The sequence below is a fragment of the Oncorhynchus clarkii genome, chromosome 12 (assembly GCF_045791955.1).
Source record: "Oncorhynchus clarkii lewisi isolate Uvic-CL-2024 chromosome 12, UVic_Ocla_1.0, whole genome shotgun sequence".
Lineage (NCBI taxonomy): Eukaryota > Metazoa > Chordata > Actinopteri > Salmoniformes > Salmonidae > Oncorhynchus > Oncorhynchus clarkii.
In genome coordinates, this window is record NC_092158.1 from 78,676,833 (window position 1) to 78,697,493 (window position 20,661).

General features: G+C 43.0%; 3 protein-coding genes and 1 pseudogene across 5 annotated transcripts; 1 reads left to right on the plus strand and 3 right to left on the minus strand.

Moving 5' to 3' along the window:
• Positions 1-218: 218 nt before the first annotated feature.
• Positions 219-6,448, minus strand: LOC139422270 (HMG box-containing protein 4-like). Its single transcript, XM_071173451.1, has 13 exons — positions 6,387-6,448; positions 5,593-5,674; positions 5,306-5,442; positions 5,143-5,218; positions 4,437-5,027; positions 4,097-4,300; positions 3,768-3,964; positions 3,510-3,591; positions 3,347-3,411; positions 3,104-3,203; positions 1,452-1,627; positions 1,152-1,274; positions 219-977 (listed from the first exon to the last, which is right to left on the minus strand). The coding sequence occupies exons 2-13, from the start codon at positions 5,627-5,629 to the stop codon at positions 933-935; spliced, it is 1,833 nt and encodes a 610-aa protein (XP_071029552.1). The 5' UTR covers positions 5,630-5,674; positions 6,387-6,448; the 3' UTR covers positions 219-932.
• Positions 6,449-6,699: 251 nt separating this feature from the next.
• Positions 6,700-9,277, minus strand: LOC139422271 (ankyrin repeat domain-containing protein 54-like). Its single transcript, XM_071173453.1, has 8 exons — positions 8,604-9,277; positions 8,229-8,276; positions 8,017-8,115; positions 7,817-7,888; positions 7,585-7,632; positions 7,373-7,497; positions 7,171-7,278; positions 6,700-7,041 (listed from the first exon to the last, which is right to left on the minus strand). Exons 1-8 carry the CDS (start codon positions 8,980-8,982, stop codon positions 6,967-6,969), a joined length of 954 nt encoding a protein of 317 aa, XP_071029554.1. The 5' UTR covers positions 8,983-9,277; the 3' UTR covers positions 6,700-6,966.
• Positions 9,278-9,498: 221 nt separating this feature from the next.
• LOC139421406 (FAD-dependent oxidoreductase domain-containing protein 2-like) lies at positions 9,499-16,323 on the minus strand. 3 transcript variants are annotated; one of them, XR_011635619.1, is made up of 11 exons: positions 16,170-16,323; positions 15,535-15,752; positions 15,019-15,330; positions 14,663-14,914; positions 14,152-14,487; positions 13,807-13,973; positions 13,458-13,623; positions 12,888-13,114; positions 12,501-12,671; positions 11,921-12,230; positions 9,499-9,830 (listed from the first exon to the last, which is right to left on the minus strand). XR_011635619.1 is itself a non-coding variant. In XM_071172271.1 (10 exons), exons 2-10 carry the CDS (start codon positions 15,747-15,749, stop codon positions 11,998-12,000), a joined length of 2,079 nt encoding a protein of 692 aa, XP_071028372.1. In that variant the 5' UTR covers positions 15,750-15,752; positions 16,170-16,323; the 3' UTR covers positions 9,499-11,997. The 3 variants fall into 3 exon arrangements, 1 of the variants encoding a protein (XP_071028372.1); XR_011635618.1 differs by having other exon boundaries at positions 9,499-9,988; positions 11,720-12,230; XM_071172271.1 differs by having other exon boundaries at positions 9,499-12,230.
• Positions 16,324-18,130: 1,807 nt separating this feature from the next.
• Positions 18,131-20,641, plus strand: LOC139422272 (heme oxygenase-like; annotated as a pseudogene).
• The last annotated feature ends 20 nt before the right edge of the window (positions 20,642-20,661 follow it).

Below are 20,661 nucleotides of genomic sequence, written 5' to 3' on the forward strand. Positions count from 1 at the left end.
GCAGTTCATGTACAATTCCCTTTACTCACTTAAAAATAGCAATTTCAGTTGTAGGTATAACTGGCCTTAAAATGTAAATTATCTTGATACACTACAATGATTTGTTACAATATATACAAGCCTTATTCATTCATTGGTTTGTGTTTAGGAGTCAGAACAACAGCTGTAGTTGAAAGAAGGTGGTGGTGGTACATACCAGTCATATAAGTCTGCTATGCTCAGTCTGCATGTTGACACTGTCATTTTTATTGTCAACATTTCCATACTGTATACACAGAGGAAGAAATGTATTCATGAAAATGTGGCTTACAGCTTTGTGCTTCAAAAGCTACAAATACCACAACAGTAGTTTGATTGCGGTTGCCTCAAAATGTTTCTACCGTATACAAATTTCATTCTACAGTCAAAATCTAAACCTTAATACTCAGTAAAATAGCATATATACAAAAGAGCAAGTCATTATGCAATTAAGTGGTAAAACAAACATGAATAATTGTCAAAATATATTATTTTCATGGTATGTTGATGGAAGAGGAACAATGGTGGACTTGGGCCCTGGTTTGTCCTTTTGGGTAAAAAAGTAGCCTCTGGAGATACTGTATACACACAGAAAACAAACACGCCCGCACACATTCCCACACCCACAAGAACATACAGTTAAATCTGAAGATGCTAACAGATATGCCAGAGGTAAAGAAAAGAGTGTGCATTAAAATAGGTTTCAGTAAAAAAGAAGAAGAAGAAATGAACTAATTTTAAAATACATTTTAAAAACTTGTTGAAACTATTAATATCCACATTTTCCAATGTCTTGCTGCATAAATAATAGTCTGCATCCCAAGCCACACTTCTATAATGGGCACTCTCACTCCAAACGTTTTACTTCATGGCGAGGACACTCAGTAGACGGGAAAGGAATGTTTATGTTGGCTTCACAGCCCTGGCATGATGTAGGCAATGTTGTCCAATGTGTTGGACTGAAAGAGAGATAAAAGAAGGAGAGAAATGTTTCAGGCTGGCCTTATGCAACACACTTGCTATCACACAATGTGCTGTCACTACAGCCACATATTTTTACTTTACAGCCCAAGTGGGAGATGAAACCTTTCAGAACAACATTTCAAATAGATGGCAAGGTGTGAGTGATTTACCAAGACTTGGCGGGGACATCCGTTGAGCTGGGGGATCTGTGCTGTGAGGCAGGTCAGGGGTCCCAGGGCACACAAGATGGAGTCCAGCAGTACAGAGAGACTGCCTGACACCGCCACCATCCCCTGAGTGAGGTGAGAGCAGAGGCAGTTAGTCTAGTGGTCACACACACAAATCTTTGTTCAGTCTTTACTCATATGAACGTGATAATGAGACATTTCTGTGGTAGGTGAAGAGAGTACATTTGGCACAACAGCTAAGTTAAAAGATACAAGGAATAGGTGGTTGGTGTGTGTGTGTACCTCTGTCTCCTGTAATCGGTGGCCGATGAGGGACAGGGACTCTCCCAGTAGTTGCAGGTGGGCGGCCGCATCGATGGGGTCGACATCAGGGACCCGTGCTGGTGACAGGGACACACCCACAGACACCCGGTTGGGGGACACCAGTCCTGCTCCCAGCCCCATGCCCTTCATAGAGCCTGAGACGCATACAAATACAACACACGCAGTGACCAACTGACCATGAGTGTCCTGTGGGCTACTCAGAGAGAGATAAAGCAGCATAGAGAAAGGACAGGACTACTGATTGACTTGGTATCCCTGTCTAAGCTGATAGAGCTGCAAGGCCAATGTGGCTGCAGATGGGCTCTTACTAGGGATGCACCGATATGACATTTTTGGCCGATACAGATATTGGATATTTCCAATGCCAAAAAAACCCAATAGCAATATTTAACATTTTAGCGGCCTTTTAAGCATTCTAGTACAGTTAAATAGTTAACGCACACACATGGATGCAGCGGTCTAAGGCACTGCATCTCAGTGCAAGAGGCATCACTACAGTCCCTGGTTCGAATCCAGGCTGTATCACATCCGGCTGTGATTGGGAGTCCCATAGGGCAGCACACAATTGGCCCAGCGTCGTTACATTTCACGTAAACCCTGTTTGTCTGCATCGAAGTAGCAGTCCTTGTACCTAGCATTAAGCATGGTGGTGACACAGTAAAGAGGCTCAGAGAGAATGCCACCGAATCGCTTGTTCACAGCCTAAGTTATAACCCCACGGTCGGTGTGGGCAGTTTTGTTGAGCAGATGTTTCAATGCCATGACAGAGGGTATCTGCTGCAGACGCAGTTGATTAGCTTATTTCTCCAGTCAGTTGTTTGAATGGCACTAGGAGTGTGTTCATGTTTTCAAGTTTCAAACATGTTCTCAAGTGCCATTGAAATGGCAGCAGCGGTATGAGAACGAGCACATTCTTGAGCATGCAATACCGCTTTCCTCAGTAGGAAATCCTCGTTGACAGACTGTGCTGTCAGACTCAGCATGCTCATGGATGGGACTGACATCGCTGGTCCAAATGTCAGTCGTGACACACATAGCAAGTAGCATAATGAATCCAATTATCTTGGCGTTAATGGATTTCGCCTTTGAGTTGTCTCGCTGAAATGTTCATACTCTTTCAAATGACTGCTCAACTTGAACTTGTTTAGTTGTTGGAAGTGCGCTTAGTATTTTTCTGCTTTTGTTCTGTGTAGCGCTGTATTTTTTGTGGTGTCATTAAGTCATCTATGTAACGGATGTGAAACGGCTAGCTTAGTTAGCGTGGGCGCTAAATAGCGTTTCAATCAGTGACGTCACTTGCTCTGAGACCTTGAAGTAGTAGTTCCCCTTGCTCTGCAAGGGCCGCGGCTTTTGTGGAGCGATGGGTAACGATGCTTCGAGGGTGACTGTTGATGTGTGCAGAAGGTCCCTGGTTCGCGCCCGGGTATGGGCGAGGGGACGGTTTAAAAATTACTGTTACTTATGTAGATGTGTATGCACGTCAGCTTTGACATCGGTTTTGCACATCGGCATTAAACTAGACATCGGGCCAATGCCGATGTTGGCATTTTTAGCTAATATCGCTCGATTCCGATATGCTCACCGATTTATCGTGCATCCCTAGCTCTTACCTTTGCTTTTGACTCCATCTGTGGAGCTCTTGCGTTTGACTGTGGTGGCCTCAGCTTTGTTCTGCTTGTGCTGCAGGTACTGAGCTTTCTGCTTCCACACCTATGTGTATATAGAAGCAATTTAGGCCATGGACCATGACTCATAGAATAGTGCTGGCGGGCCATTCTTAAATTGATTTCAAATGTTTATAAGAATTATCAATCAAATCTCTTTTTAAATTGTTAATTTCAAGTGAAACTTACCAGTTTGTCTTTTTCTGGGAGCTGTTTCCACACCTCTGCCAACTTTTTGCTCAGCTCCCCAAACACTGCAAACAGTAAAGTCTTTCTTTAGGTTTTGTATAGAATATGTACCACAATCATTAATAGTTACAATGTAATTATAAAAAGGGATAACTCTGCCCACCTAGTCCCGGCTGCTCTGCATTGATATTGACCCTGTACTCTTTACAGAACACCTGGTACGCTGTTGTGTTCTTCTTCTTGGGCTGAGAAAAAGGAGCAGCAGGAGATGAGCAGAGTATCTATATATAAAGCATTTCACTACACCCGCAATAACATCTGCTAAATCTGTGTATGTGACCAATCAAATTTGATATTTACTGTACAAAATGCAGGAAACACTGTCTAAAAGCCTAAACTACCAATCTGTTTTGGTTCTTACCTTATCTTTCTCCTTCTCATGCTTTTCCCTTTCCCTCTCCTCCTTCTTTTTCTTCTTCTCCATCATTGCTACTTCATTAGTTTGATGATGGTGAGTAAGGATGGGAGTAGGGATGGGGGCCCCCATGGCATACATTCCACCAGCTGCAGAATGATTGGCTGTTCCATGGGTATGGGTGTGGCCTCTCGATGGGTCCCCTGGAGAAAGAATACAAGGAGCACATATTAGAATGCATAATAAAAGTAACTGTTGAAGTAACCAATGTTAAACATCTTTCTGCAATAGGACTAAGGCAGACTAGCGGCAGCGTTCCAAAAGTTTCTAATCACCTCCTGATCCTTTGCTGTGCTTCTTCTCTCTCCCTCCTTTGTCTTTCTCTCTGTCCTTCTCTTTCTCCTTTTTCTTCTTGCTTTTCTTGCTCTTCTTCTTTTTCTTTGACAGATGCTTGTACGAGTCGTCTATCACCAGCTCTCCTGCCTCCAGTTCGCCCCCCGAGGAGGAGCTGTCTCCCCCCATACCCCCACCGTAGTGCCCTGACACACAAGAGAGAGAGGACATAGGGTTCATGCAGGAATCAACACAAATACAGGAAAAGTGGTTAAGGGCACATACAAATGAGTTTCTAATAATGTCTCTCATAGCGATAAATCTAGCCAAAGGCCCTCTTACCCTCCACCTCTACTTCTTTCCCCACAACAGGCAGTGGATCTCGGCTCTGCTGCATCTTCTTGGGGACTTTAGAGAGCTGCTTCCGGTCTCTGTCCTTCTCCTTTTTTATCCCCCCTTTTGAGGATGAGGAGGAGTGGGGAGGGAAGGGAAAGCCCTCTCCTTCGGCCTTCTCCTTAGGCGAGACCATGAGCTTCATCCTCAGCCCATCCGGCTCACGTATGTTCAGGAGATCTCCTTTAGGGGTACCGGTACCACCATGGAACAGAGACGATGACTTGGAGGAGTGCTTTTTGGAAGAGGAGGATGAGGACATAGGGCGGGAATGAGAGGAGTGGCTGCCTTTGCTTCCTCCGGTGCTCCCATCACGTTTGCGGTCTTTGGAGGAGTGGGAGGAAGAGAAGGAGGGATAGGAGGGCTTCTTGTGCAGGTGTGGGCTCGGGTCTGAGCCGGTGGCCATAGGGGAGGTGATGGCCTGTAGGAGCCCCATGGCTGTGTCTGTGGGATGGGAGGAAGACGAGGAGGACAGGGAAGGGGAGTGGTCTGACGACTTTCGCTTCTTCTTGTGGGGAGGTGGGCCTGAGCCTTGCTGGTCTGGTAAAGAACATCGTGAAGGGAGAGTGAGAACATAATGAATCAGTTCAGCATAAAATTCATGCAAATAATTCAGTATTTTCTATTGACAGAGCAGAATTCCTTCCTCTCTTACCTCTGTAATAGTAGTCTTCACTGTGCTTTTTCTTCTTCTTGTGGGAGTCCCCTCCCAATAAGAAAAGTTCTGAGTCCTAAATGAAAAAGTCAGAATTTGACTAAATTTACAACCAACAGAAACTACAAGGCACTACATTGTGAAACCAGTGTTCTGCTGTTACCTTGGGCCGTTTCTTGGAGGACTTGCGGACCTGTGCAGCAATCTCCTCCTCCTCTCTAAGCAGGTCCTTGTATGATCTCCTCTTTTCTCTCTGACTGCGACCAGCCACAAGGCCCACTTCCCCTTCCATCCCTACCTCTGAGAAAGAGAGAGTTGTAATGCACACTGGGAACATCAGGCATTGCATGACAATTGGAATGATGCTGATGGCTTTTAATAACTCAATTATTGACAGATTTCTTCAAAATAACATAAGAGGCACAAGAGGAAAGAACTGGCACAAATTACCAACTACTCCTTTTTTCTTGATCTCCTCAAAAGCCATGATCTCTCTTTTCTCCTCAACAGGGTTGCGCGTCTCTCTGTGTCACTAACAAAAGCAAGATATTAGAACAGTCATAGGGATATGGAGGAAACATCAGCCACTGACTCAGCCAATATAACACATACATGCAACTTGTGACTTGGAGCAGTTTTACTGCAAAATACAGGTTATTTACATTTCACTGTGAACTGAAGGATGTCAAAAATAAGAGACAGACAACAATAAAGAAGTATTTTAACACCAAATTGATCAAACTGAGTAAGCCCCTTCAAAAAGCAAGATCTGCTTTGTTTACAACTCGCCACCACATATGGGTGATGAGAGAGGACATTCAATTGCTGTCTCTCCTTAAACTTTGGATAACCGTCTACACTGATAAATAGCATGCTTGAGCCTATAGTAATAATAGATACATTACAAAACTGAAGTGTGTTTAGGCAATTGAAGGAAAATTCCCGCCTACTTTCGAAAAAACACACAAACACACCCCCTTTCATTAGCTGAGAGTCCCTAACTCCCAACATTTGCAACCTCTTCTAACTCGTATTGCAGATTATGTGCTGGGTTATCCGGAAGGTACTGCAATAGCAGTCCGTGGCTTCTGGTGGAGCTAGGCCTATGTCAGTCTAAACGGACAAATAAATAAATGTTCATGCATTTGGTTCATAAATTCTGTTTTAGCATGCTGAGGTGAGAATATGTGAATTTAACTGTCGCAAAGAGAGAAGAAATGTACAATTCTATGTAATTTTACTACCTCTCCGGATTCACCAATTTACGCGGTTCCAGTCGCCATCTTTGATATCAGTCAACAACGATGCGTGTCGACAGGGGGAGGGACTTGACTGGGATGTAGCGAATCACAACAATGAAATCGCGTACGTTATTGTAGTGCACAATGTCAATTGGCTGGAAATACACATTGCGTCTATTCATTTCAAGATATTGTAGCCAACATGTAACAATTACTTTTCATTTACTAATTCTATGAATGGATAATGATAACTGCATTAACTGACATTGCATATTGGTGTTACACCATCTTTTTCTTATAAAGCAGAGGCAACAAATATTTCCAAATATTTTATTAATCCATTAACTCAGATTGTTACAACCATTTACAACAATGACCAAGATTCATTTTTACAGTAAACATTCATGTACAACACATGCAAGGCAACAGAAAAAAAGGCCCGTACACAAAGATGTTGAGAGGAAGACCAACACAACAATCAAGGGTAATGAGTTCATAAAGATTTGTATTATTTACTTTATCACAGTAGTATTAACATTACCCAGCCGTAAACAGAAGAATGTATCCACAAAGAGAGCCCCCTCTACCTATCCCCCAAATTCTGCTTCTGTAGACTGAGTGATGTGAAGCTGGCCAGCAAGTCAGTTACCTCATCAACCTGAAATAGAAGAGAAGCCATAATTGTCACCTATGAAGGCTCATTCAGTCCTGTAACAAGTAATCAGAATGATACCAAAAAACATGTGTGTGTGTGAGAGAGAGTGAGTTAAACACAAATGTGTCTTACCTGTTCTTTGGTGCGTGTGTGCTGCAGCTGTGTTGAGATATGATCCAGTCTCTCTCTGGCCTCACTCTGTCCCATCACATTCAGGTACTCCCTCAGCATCTGAATGATCTACAGAGCCATGGAGAGAGAGCATTTCAGACTGCACAAATAAATGTTGGTATACTAATGTTTACATAGTGCTGTTGTAATAACCCCTTACTACCTGTGTGACCTCCCCTCTAAGAGTTTCTATACTCCTTGAGTCTCCTTCCTGCAGGATGTTGAGTTTGGAGCGTGCTAGGTGCAGGGGGGTCCTTCCTGCTCGGTCTAGGGCATCCACACGTGCTCCTGAACAGAAACACAACATTAACACGTTATCATTAGCAGGTGTACAGTATATATGTCCATGTGTGTCCATACAGTATGGCTTCTCACCTCCTCTCAGCAATGTGGTGATTACAGGCACGTGGTTGGTACAGGCCGCTGCATAGACATAGACAGGTGCAGAAGTGGAAACAATGTGGAAAATATACATTTGCCAGATATGGAAAAGTTCAATCAAAATAAATTGTTCATCTTTTACTTTTCTGCCATTGGGACCTAAAGTAGCAATGTTGTACACCCATAAACTGAATGCTATACTTTCAGTACCATGTGTTGTTCTTACCCAGATGGAGAGGGGTGTTCCCAAGGCCATCCCGCTGGTTAGGGTCAGCGCCGTAGCTCAGAAGAAGTTGCACTGGAAGGAAGGGGACAAGTTAATAATTTGTTCACAGTAATGCTGCTGTGATTATTATCAGTTCATAACAATGTCATTACTGTTGAGTAATGAATCAGGAGCCCCTTGCACTTCTCAATTTGACTTACCGATGCTCTCGTTGCCATTACAGGAGGAGAAGTGGAGGGCTGTTCTTCCTTTGTCATCTGCTGCACAAGGGTCTATGTCTTCTAGAAGAAGCCTGCGCACTGGATAAAAAAAGAGACAGAAACGTTAAACACCTGAAAGAGATACCATGTATTACTTGGTCTTGTTGAGTCTCACAATAGTTGATGTTCCAATAGTTATCTTCAGTGCCTACCCGTATCAATGTCGTTGCCATTGGCAGCGTCTCGAAACCTCTTCACCGCTAGAGAGAATGAACAAACAAGCCAAAGTTTAGGTAAACATCCGGTAGAATGCTAAACTCTGTGCTTTGAGTGTTGACATGCCTATCACCATCTGATGTATTAGGCTAGTATAATGCATACTGATGATACTTTGTCAAAGTTCAGGAGCCATAGGCAGATGCCTTGCATGACATCCCGTCCCTCCACAGCATTCATACAGCTTTACACTATTCATACAGCTTTACACTATTCACACAGCTTTACACCTCATGACTGGGTGTGGAATTCACGCTCTCTCCATCAACACAATACTTTTCTCCAATGTTGAGTGTGTGGAGTTTCTGTACCATAAATATCTTTTCCAATGGGCCCCACATTTCGCCGGGCTCTCCCTTGTCGCCTCGCTCTACACCCTGTCACCTTCCCGGGTTTGCTGCTCGCCACACCCGCCCCTGACCCAACTCGACTGGGTTCCCATAGCAAGTGGAGGTACCGAAGTTCTTGTTCAGCGGTCTGTCCCGTACGACTCAATCTCACGGTGCCCTCTCCAAAGCCAGTTATCCCAAATCCCTCAGCAGCACCTCCATCCATCCTCTCATCATTTATCTTTAGTTCACCCTCTTTCTCATCCGCTTCTTTTGGTCCAGTTCCCACCGTGCATTCACCCTCGGAGCTTGAACGTTCCTCGTCAGAAGCTGTTGCAACAATTGGACTCCACCCGTCCATGTTCACCGACTCATGTGGAATATTTATTTTGGCGTTTCTCTCTTCAAAATGATCCTCGTTCGCAAGCCAGTACTAGGAGCTACGAAAATAGTAATTTATGTTGATGAACTGACTTGCAACTTTGAATACGTCGTTTATTTACTCCGTTGACATCGCTGGCTCTAGAACATCAATACAGAATCTATTCTACGCATTTTTACCATTGTGGCTCATATGTTCATGCTTTCAATTCAAGATGCGTCCCTGTTACAAGAACCAAAATGTCTCCTGTTTCATTATTTAAATTCTCACAGAACAAGCAGTAAAAGGCGCTCCTATTGTAAAGAGGAACGTTGACAAGGACTATTACCAATCAGAGCCTACGTTGTTCGTTCCCTCGAAACAAAGCACCCACCCCCGTGCAAAAGAAGCCAATGAGCAAGCGGGACACGCGGGATGTGTGATGCAGTATTCAATTTCGGGTTAGTTCTACGTGAACTCCTTGGGACCATAACCTTAACCAAACATGGAAACATCTGAGCTTTATGTTATCTCTCTTTAATGTCTTACATCTGTTGCAACAGAAAATAAAGTAAGCAGATAAATAACAGTAGTAGGCCTACACAAATAGTATAAAAAATAAATAATGCATAATTCACAGATCACCATGTAATGAAAACCCAACATCACCCATACTGTTTGTACACACATCCAAATCTAAAGTTTCATAATATAAAACATTCCACAATTTAGTGTAATATATAAATATGATTTAAGGAATAAAATGGAATAAGCAGTCAACTCTCAGAGGAATCAGGATGGTTGTTCAACCAAAATATTTGGAATATACAGTCAAAGTGTGGACACACCTACTCATTGAAGGGTTTTTCTTTATTTGACTATTTTCTACATTGTAGAATAATATTGAAGACATCAAAACTATGAAATAACACATATGGAGTCATGTAGTAACCAAAAAAGTGTTTCAAATATAAAAATAGATTTTAGATTCTTCAAAGTAGCCACCCTTTGCCTTGATGACAGCTTGCACACTCTTGGCATTCTCTCAACCAGCTTCCCGAGGTAGCCACCTGGAATGCTTTTCCAACAGTCTTGAAGGAGTTCCCACATATGCTGAGCACTTGCTGGCTGCTTTTCCTTCACTCTGCGGTCTTACTCATCCCAAACCATCTCAATTGGATTGAGGTCGGGTGATTGTGGAGGCCAAGTCATCTGATGCATTACTCCATCACTCTCCTTCTTGGTCAAATAGCCCTTACACAGCCTGGAGGTGTGTTTTTGGTCATTGTCCTGTAGAAAAACAAATGATGGTCCCACTAAGTGCAAACCAGATGGGATGGCGTATCGCTGCAGAATGCTGTGGTAGCCATGCTGGTAAGTGAATTGAATTCTTGAATTCAAAATAAATCACAGACAGTGTCACCAGCAAAGCACCCCCACACCATCATACCTCATCCTCCATGGTGGGAACCACACATGCGGGGATCATCCGTTCACCTACTCTGCGTCTCACTAAGACACGGCAGTTGGAACCAAAAATCTCAAATTTGGACTCATCAGACCAAAGGACAGATTTCCACTGGTCTAATGTCCATTGCTCATGTTTCTTGGTTCAAGCAAATCTCTTATTCCTATTGGTGTCCTTTAGTAGTAGTTTCTTTGCATCAATTCGACAATGGCCTGATTCACACAGTCTCCTCTGAACAGTTGATGTTGAGATGTGTCTGTTACTTGAACTCTGTGAAGCATTTATTTTGTCTGCAATCTGAGGTGCAGTTAATTGCGATTTCTGAGGATGGTAACTCTAATTAACTTATCCTCTGCAGCAGAGGTAACTCTGGGTCTTCCTTTCCTGTGGCAGTCCTCTTGAGAGCCAGTTTCATTATAGCTCTTGGGTTTTGCAACTGCACTTGAAGAAACTTTCAAAGTTCTTGAAATGTTCCACATTGACTGACCTTCATGTCTTAAAGTAATGATGGACTGTCATTTGCTTATTTGACTAGGTTCTTGCCATAATATGGACTTGGTCTTTGACCAAATCGGGATATCTTCTATACCAACCCTACCCTGCCACAACATAACTGATTGGCTCAAACGCATTAAGAAACAAAGAAATTCCTCAAATTAACTTTTAACAAGGCACACCTGTTAATTGAAATGCATACCAGTGACTACCTCATGAAGCTGGTTGAGAGAATGCCAAGAGTGCAAAGCTGTCATCAAGGCAAAGGGTGGCTACTTTGAAGAATCTCAAATTTAGAATATATTTAGATTTGTTTAAAACATTTTGGTTATTATATGATTCCATGTGTTATTTCATAGTTTTGATGTCTCCACTATTATTCTACAATTTAGAAAATAGTAAAAATAAAGAAAAAATGAGTAGGTGTGTCCAAACTTTTGACTGGTACTGTATATACAAACTGAGTGTACACAACTTTAAGAACACCTGCTCTTTCATTGACACACTTATTGGTGTCACTTGTTAAACCCACTTTAATCAGTGTAGATGAAGGGGAGGAGGATTTTTAAGCATTGAGACAAGGATTGTGTATGTGTGCCATTCAGAGGGTGAATGGGCAAGACAAAATATTTAAGTGCCTTTGAACAGGGTATGGTAGTAGGTGCCAGACACACCAGTTTGTGTCAATAACTGCAACACTGCTGGGTTTTTCACACTAAACAGTTTCCTGCGTGTTTCAAGAATGGTCCACCACCCAAAATATATCTAGCCAGCTTGACACAACTGCGGGAAGCATTGGAGTTAACATGGGCCAGCATCCCTGTGGAACGCTTTCGACACCTTGTAGAGTCCATGCCCCGAAAAATTGAGGCTGCCCTGGGGGCAAAAGAGGGAGGGGAGGGGGGTGCAACTCAATATTAGGAAGGTGTTCTTAATGTTTTGTAGACTCTGTATATACTGTATATATTCATGGACATTATAATGAGAGGTAGAGAATGTCTTGGGACATCAAAACTGTCATAGGCTTAGTTTTGGGATCCTTGGGTAAACAATCAGAAGTCAAGGTTTATTGCAGAGGACACTGAGGCTCCAGCTTGTGTAAGGTAATCAGGGAACGCTGGGTCTGTGTCTGGGGATGCAGAGTCCTGTCCTCCAAGCATTAACCCAGCTTCATGGGCATGCTGCCACAGCTGACGATTCCTAACAACCCCATGCTTCCTCAGGTATCCCTGACGACAAAACAGGGGTGGCTTTCGATTGGTAAGGGATAAGCGGAAACATGACTCTGTGGGGAAAAGAAACAAGTTCAGTTTTACACATGGTAAAACAGTAATCAAGTAATAAAATGTCTCAACTGAGTGGGCAGAACCGTAATAAAACAGTAATCCTGATCCTGTATGAAAGTATGTCCCAAGTGAACAAACAAATCGTGTGTGATATAAATAGATGAGTAGGAGGTACTGTTTATGGAAATATAAAGGACACATCCTAAGGGCATATCTACCCTAGTATAATAAGTTGTTGTAATGAGGGATCAGGTAAGGACATGCTCTACCTGCATAGAAGGCCCTGAGGTCAGTGTGGAGACAGTGTTCCAGGAAGCGCCGCAGTGGCTGGCTGTGGGAGATGGGCCCATCCCACTCAGTCAAGAAGTCCTCGATCATGTGATGCACTGCCTTGGGCCGTGGCAGTGGCCAGCCAACAGGACGGTGTCTCATGTCCCTCTCTGTTTAGGATGGAAGACAAATGAAAGAATAACATGTATTTGTTTTTACATACATGCGTAGGTTTGAGTGCTGACGTCATACCACAAAGATGCCTTGTACTATACACTTGAATTGAATTGACATTTGAATGTCATTACTTAACTTAGTCTTCAACACAACCATAAGGTAACACTGTTTTGTACTCTTCATAAAGATTCTAACATTCTCAGACTCACCAGTGGGAAGTTTGTCGTAGTAATATAGAACAGGGTGGAGGAAGTTGGACCTCCAGGCACGGGTCCACTCTGACTCTGCCCTGCCAGGGCCCAGTGAGTCTGTGCGGTTCAGCCCGTACTGTAAAACCAGAACCAGCAGCCCATGCTTGGAGAGCTGGTGGCCAGACAGAGAAGAGAACTGGGGCAGGGCCTGGAGGGGAAACTCCTCCAGGTACTCACAGTGAGAGCTGACAGGAAAGGAGAAGATTATTCAAAATTAAAATGGTTCACAAATGGATGAATTTAGGATGCGTTTACACAGGCATCCCAATTCTGACCTTTTTGTACACTAATTGGTATTTTTACCAATCTCATTAGATCTTTTCACATCAGATCGTTTTCAGGGCTGCTCAGATTGGTCAAAATACAGATATAAAAATGTCTGCCTGTGTAAACACAGCCTTAGTGAACATAAATTGGGATATCTATAGGCAATCAATCAATGTGAGATTCATTGGTAGAGAAAGGTACATTTCCATGAGGGACAATAATCATGACGAAAAATGTGCACAGTGGTTCAGCACTACTTACCCTCTTAGTAAAATGATGTCTCCAAGTACCCCAAACATTTGGTATGGTCCGGAGGCCTCATTGACCCTCCTCAACAGCCAGGACTGCAGCTGACTGATTGACAGTTTGATTGATGGCCAGGAGTTGCTATGGTAACGCAGCTCAAGGACTCTATGTACAGCACGCACTAGGGTGGAACACATAACAAAGTTACAACAATAAATAGTCAAAAAACACACATTTTGTCTATAAAAACATTACTTTATTGACAAATTTGTAATTTCAAAGTTTTTCCTCCCTTTACAGGCAGTTACTAACTAAGTCAAATGTACTCTGTCTACGTTGTAATACCAGCAGTTTGAATGGTTACCTGTGTATCGGAAGCCATGGACGAACCCCCCCGCAGAAGAGCGATAGTCTCTTGAGTGGGCAGCCGTCCCCAGAACAAAAAGGTCTGGGGTTCCCCGCCCCTCGTACCAGGCTGTCACCCCTGGCAACCGCCCCCTGGCACCCTCACTGCTTGGTGGGCGGGCAGAGCTGGAGAGATTAACGGTATCATTAGGACAGGCTGACATTATCTGACTGAAATAGCATGGCTTTTCTAATGAAAATGATAAAACAGAAGATCCACCACTTCCATAGAAAACAATAACTTTAACAGAACTCTTTTTGCATTATGTAAAGACATGCCACTGTAAAGTATACATTTACATACCCATCAAAGATGCTGAAGTTGAACCGGAACCCCAGGCAGCGGATCACACGATCATATGGCTGGCGGAGAGAGAAGTTGTCATTGTGGTACACAGGCAGGTTTGTCGCTGTGACCTTTGAACTGTTCTTCCCATCCGAACTGTCCAGAAGCTCAGATAGAGTAAGGAACAGCTTGCCACGCTTTTCCTTCCCACTGGATCTGCACTTCTTCTTTCTGCCTGAGCGCTTCTTTTCATCCTCTCCATTTCTGACGATAGCAATGTCCTCAAGGCCTCCCTCCACCAGCCCATCAAGGGACTTTAGCTGGTACGTGTCTAGCAGCTCATTGTTCACAGCTCTGTGGAAGAGAGAAAATAGGTCACTTTGATATGAACAGATTATGCTAAAGGGAATAGCAACATACTCTGATCTAAAACACTAATGCAGGAGTACTAAATCAGTGAAACAAAAGAAAGAACAATTGGTAAAAGAGGACAATATGGGAGTCAAAACCTGATGATGCCTCTCAGTACCTGAGGTCTCCGACGTAGTGTGTCTGCCAGGCTAGGCGGACCGGGCTCGGGCTGTAGAGATGGATCCGGCTGGCCCGACCCAGGATGCTCTGAGCTGTTTCAAATGCTGAGTTCCCCTTACCCAGGATCAGCACGGCCTGGTCCCTATACTCCTCTGGGTCCACAGGGATGGACTCATAGCCCTCCACCAGGTCTGAGCCCTCAAACTGGACCTTCTGAGGATCCCACAGTCCTGTGGACACCAGGAGGACTCTGTGGGTCAGAGAGAAAGAGAGTGAATAATCTCTTTAATGGTATGCAATAGTGGAGAATGTTTCCATATTTCCATCCTTTTACATTAGATATGTGTATAGTACCTGCATGTATAGTCCAGTCCACGCTGGTCAGTCAGTATGTATCCCCTGCCTCTAGGTGATTCAGACTCCGAGGCCCTGATCTTCCCGATGTCCACCCCATACTGGACCTTCAGCCCCAGCTCCTTCACATACATGGAGAGGTAGCGGGGGAATGAGTCTGCGTCTGGGTAGAGCTCCCGGCTGACTCGCTGAAGCAGCAGGTCGGGCCTGTCACTCAGGAGGGAGTTCCAATCGTGACGAAGGTTGAACTCGCGGTTCCGCCTTCCTGTGTAGATCTTGTTGATGCTGATGAGTTTCCTGTGTCGAGGGTATCTTTAAAGGGAGAAAAAAAACATCCATGAGATACAACATATGTTCATGTACATGGTGTAGATCAGGACATATTGCTATGAGCAGGGCAATAGAGAAAGTTGCATCATTGTTGCACTGTTACAAAATACTTTGCTGAGTTGGAAAATTGATTCAGCAAGTGCAATACCCGATATAGTTGACACCCATTACTACAGAGGCACTCACATATTGAAGAAGCTCCCTGGCCCCGAGTTCCTCTCCAAGATGATGTAATCTCTCTGACTCTTGGAGAGAAAGTGACCCATCTGAAGGCCAGCAGGCCCGGCACCAAGCACACAGTAGTCATGGTGACGGGTGCTGTTGTGACTGTGGTAGTCATCAGGAAAACATTGGACCAGGGCGACCAGGAGGGCTAGGAGAAGAAGGATAGGGGAATCCATGACCTATTAACGAGTAAAAGGCAATGAAGGCATGTATTAGTGGGAGAGTGAGTTTAGTGAAGGTCATTGCAATACCCTGGTGACAATAATCAACGGCAAATTTAAGTTTTGAAAGCTGCAATCTGAAAATATCCACTGAGAGCAGCAACCATATTATTGGCAAAGTCATGCAACTCTTTTCCATGGCTTTACCAACATAAGAAGGTCAATTGAAAGGAAATATCAGATAGCATTGTTCAAGTCAGTGGTAGAACAGAGAAAGTACGACAATAGCGGGCCTTCATGGGGTGTATCCCCGTGCTTGCCTTGAAACTCTGGCCCGACATCATAACTCGACATGAGGGGATGCAGCTGTACTGGTTGAGAAGCGCTCCACGAGCACAAAATACACAGCATATCTATTAAAGTAGGATGTTTTACCTTTCACTGCAGTGGTTCCCTCTCATCTAATCCCATATAATTTTGCATTTGGTCTGTAAATAAAACTCTCCAACAACCTATAGTCGGGATTTCATAACGGAGCAACATCCCTTGATACGACACTTCAGCATACCACAGTATTCTGACCAATAAACGCTGCTCTATTCTGGCCAATAAGAGCTTGTGTGTAAAATAGAGGGCGTGATAAAACTTAAAGTGATGGACAAGAAATGTTCCATTCTTTTGATACAAAAGTATCAAGTAGCAAAAGTAACACATTTGACCTTCTTTATTACAATGTTATACACTTTGTAATGTTGCAATTTTTGCGATTTTGCGATAATTGTAGTAGTTTGATATTTTGTTAGTGAAAGACATGCTAATCATCATCAAATGTTAATTAAGTGAAACATAGCATGCATATTATTATAATATCATAAACACAATTAACTATTCATAACATTCTCATGCCTAGAAATTGCTCTTATGTTTGCCTTCTGCAACTGCAACATACATTTATGTTGAGTCATGGTATCTCCCTTCTCTATTTTGTTGAGACCTGTTGAATCAGGTTATCTATAGATTGGTAATATATCAATAGATAAATAATAGACAAATGTATGGTAAATCATACAAATTGAATGTTGAACACAAGAGTTTACAATGTAATCCCCTGAAATGAATGTTGACCTGCAGTTAGTCATTTGTGGCTGAAACTTTGTACCAACACAAAGTTCAATGAACACAATGGGAAAGAGAATTGGATTAAATTGGATTAATTTAACCATTGAGTCCTGCCTGCAGTTAAATCAGCATATTGAATCCCTCTTGTTATTCAGTCGTGAAGAGGGCACAACAAAGCCTATTCCCCCTCAGGAAACTAAAAAGATTTGGCATGGGTCCTCAGATCCTCAAAAGGTTCTACAGCTGCAACACTGGTTGCATCACTGCCTGGTATGGCAACTGCTCGGCCTCCAACCGCAAGGCATTACAGAGGGTAGTGCTGTTGGTTAGAGCCTGTTAGTAAGCATTTCACTGTAAGGTCTACTACACCTATTGTATTCGGTGCACGTGACAAATAAACTTTGATTTGATTTGATTAATCTTCAGAAAACTAGAAGGTACATACACTGAGAGCACAAAACATTAGAAACATGACATTCCAGGTGAAAGCTATGATCGCTTATTGATATTACCTGTTAAATCCACTTCAATCCATGTAGATGAAGGGGAGGAGACAGGTTAAAGAAGGATTTTCAAGCCTTGAGACAATTGAGACATTAATTGTTTATGTATGCCATTCAGAGGGTGAATGGGCAAGATAAAAGTAAAAGCCAACTTGACACAAATGTGGAAAGCATTGTAATCAACATGGGCCAGAATCCCTGTGGAACGCTTTCAACACCTTTGTAGAATTGAGGCTGTTCTGAGGGCGAAAGGGGGTGCAACTCAATATTAGAAAGGTGTTCCTAATATTTTGAACACTCAGTGTTTATACCTTTGTTCTCACCTGTAGTCAACATACTCTCCCTCAATAGCAGAAGGAACACATTCACTTCCTGTAGTTCATGTGACTCTGTGTTTAATGTTCTACTATCCCATCTGCTCACTCATGCTCTCCCCTCACTGGTAAATCTGCCCTGTCATGTTAAGCTTCAGGATAAGGGAAATGAGTCAACACTCACTTCCCATTTGATTTAGCTGACAAGCATTGGGAGAGAGGGAGAGGGAGTCAAATATAAAGACAGGGACACAGCTCAAAGAGGACACAGCAACGCCAAACTCGTTTGAGAAGGAGGCAGCTTTTGTTTACCAGCTGTATAACAAGACATCAACAAGGAAATACCCCACAGGTAAATTATCAACTCTTTCACTGACTTGTTTTTTAATAAACTGTAACAGTTGGTCAGATTTGGGTAATAATGTTATTACCACCATGTAAAAAATTCTGGATTACAGACATGGAGACAGTAAACTCGGCACGGAAAGTTGATATGCAGAATCCTGGCAGGTACAGTCATTTTGTAATGAATGGTCGATATGTTTACTAGATTATTGTATTTCAGACCAGGCCAGGGCTAATATATGGTAAAGTAAAGGTATTGAACATACAGAACACAATTACTAACTGCAAACTCTGTGCTCACATTGACTGTACTCAGGTAAATCAGGATGTCCTCCTAATGTTCTCCATCTCTCCTCAGGGATTTGTCAGAACAGATAAAAGCAGCGACTAAAGAGATCCATGTCAGGGCAGAAAACACCCAACTGATGCTGAGCTATCAGAAGGGACAGATAACTCTTCCGCAGTACAAGGTGAGAAAAGCCCATCTGAGAGTATATTAAAAACCACTTGCCAAAATAATTTACAGTGGTTTTCATATTATGAACGGCCTATAATGCCTTTTGTTTAACTTTCTACATAGTCATGGAAAATGAGCACTCACTGTGTACTAAGTATTAATCTGTAACCCCTCTTTTCCATGGCAGCTTCTTCTGTGTTCCCTCTACGAGATCTACAAAGCACTGGAAGAGGAGACGGACAGAAATGCTTCCCACCCAGGTGTCGCACCAATATACTTCCCCCAGGAACTGGCCCGACTGGAGACCCTAGAGAAAGATCTGGAACACTTCTTTGGACAGGAGTGGCAAAAGAGAGTCATCATTCCTGCTGCAACACACAGATATACACAGAGACTTCGCAAGGTACAGGCTATAGATATACCAACATGCAGGGTAGGCACACTATCTTAATTGTGTACCTGCTTAGTAATAACAATTTATTTGTTTCCCTCTTCAGATTGGTGAAGGCAATCCTAAATTGCTGGTGGCCTCGCCTATACCCGTTACCTAGGTGACCTGTCAGGAGGACAAGTTTTGGGGAAGATTACCCAGAAGTCAATTGGGTTAAGCAGCGGAGAGGGACTGTCGTTTTTCTCCTTCCCTGGAGTGTCAAGCCCTAACCGCTTCAAGCAGCTGTACAGGAGCAGAATGAACAGCATCGAGCTGACCAAGGAGGAGAGGGAGGAGGTGCTGGAGGAGGCTATAATGGCCTTCGACCTCAACATCCAGGTGAGTGAAAGAGAAGAGGGTGGAAGCAAACTGGGTAAGAATATAGGTTAAGGGAACTAATACAGTAATGAAAAGTCACTATGAAAAGTTCTACAGCTGTACCATTGAGAGCATCTTGACTGGCTGCATCACTGCTTGGTATGGCAACTGCACTGCCCTTGATCGCATGGCGCTACAGAAGTTGGTGCGGACAGCCCAGTACGTCACTGAGGCCGAGTTCCCTGCCATTCAGGACCTCTATATCAGGCGGTGTCAAAGGAGGGCCTGGAAAATCGTTGAAGACTCCAGCCTCCCAAGTCATATACAGTTCTCTCTGCTTCTGCACTGCAAGCGGTACCGGTGCATCAAGTCTGCCATCAACAGGCTCCTGAACAGGTTCTATCCCCAAGCCATAAGACTGCTAAATAGCTAACTAAATAGCTACACAGAGTTGACCCTTGTATTTTATTTTTGCACTGTCTGTATGCACACTCCAACAGACACAAACACTCACTCCATAATTTGCTCACACACAAATAATATGCACATACATTTATACTGACTCTACACAGACACACTCACATACTATCATCATACACACTGCTGCTACTCTGTTTTATCATATATCCCTATGCATATCTACCGATATCACTCCAGTATCCATGCACATTTTAAATATGATTCTGGAACTGACTGTCCCTGGATATAGTATGCTTTCTCGTGTTCTTATTTCTTTTTCTCATGTTTTTGTTCTACTTTATTTTTAGTATTACTGCACTGTTGGGTTTAGAGCTTACAGGAAAGGCTTTTTTTCACTGTACTTGTGCACGTGACATTAAAACTATCTCAACATAACTGTGAAGAGGAAGTGAAACTGGGAATGTCTAGTGAACGATGCAGTGTAAACATGTTACTGGGTGCCATCGCCATAGCATATTGCTGATGATTGTGTACGTCTTGTTCAATGAAGACATCCTGTGTTATTTCTCGTACAGGTCTTTGATGATCTACAGAAAATGTTAAGTGTCACAGAGGAAGCTTATGGTAAGTACACACTCATATGCTGATTGGAAATGTGTGATCTTTCACATTCCTTTTGTGTTATAGAAAGGTATTACTTTGCTTTTGCAGGTGACCAAGAAAAGGCAGAGACGCCAGCTACCATCCCCTCTTTGTCCATCGTGCAGTTGTCACTGGGTATTTGTGTTGCTTTAGCAACAGTCGGAATGGGTATCTATGTATTCTAAAGCCTTGAAATAAGTCTTAATGTAGTTGACAGAATCACTTCACTAGTCATAACCACCTAAGGGTGTGTGGCACTTACAGCCCTTTGTCACGACTACTTTTTTTAAAACACCTAAGGCAATCTTAAAATGAAAATTGACATGTATTAATTGCAATATATTTGTATATAGTATGTATCATTAAAGATTATGCACAC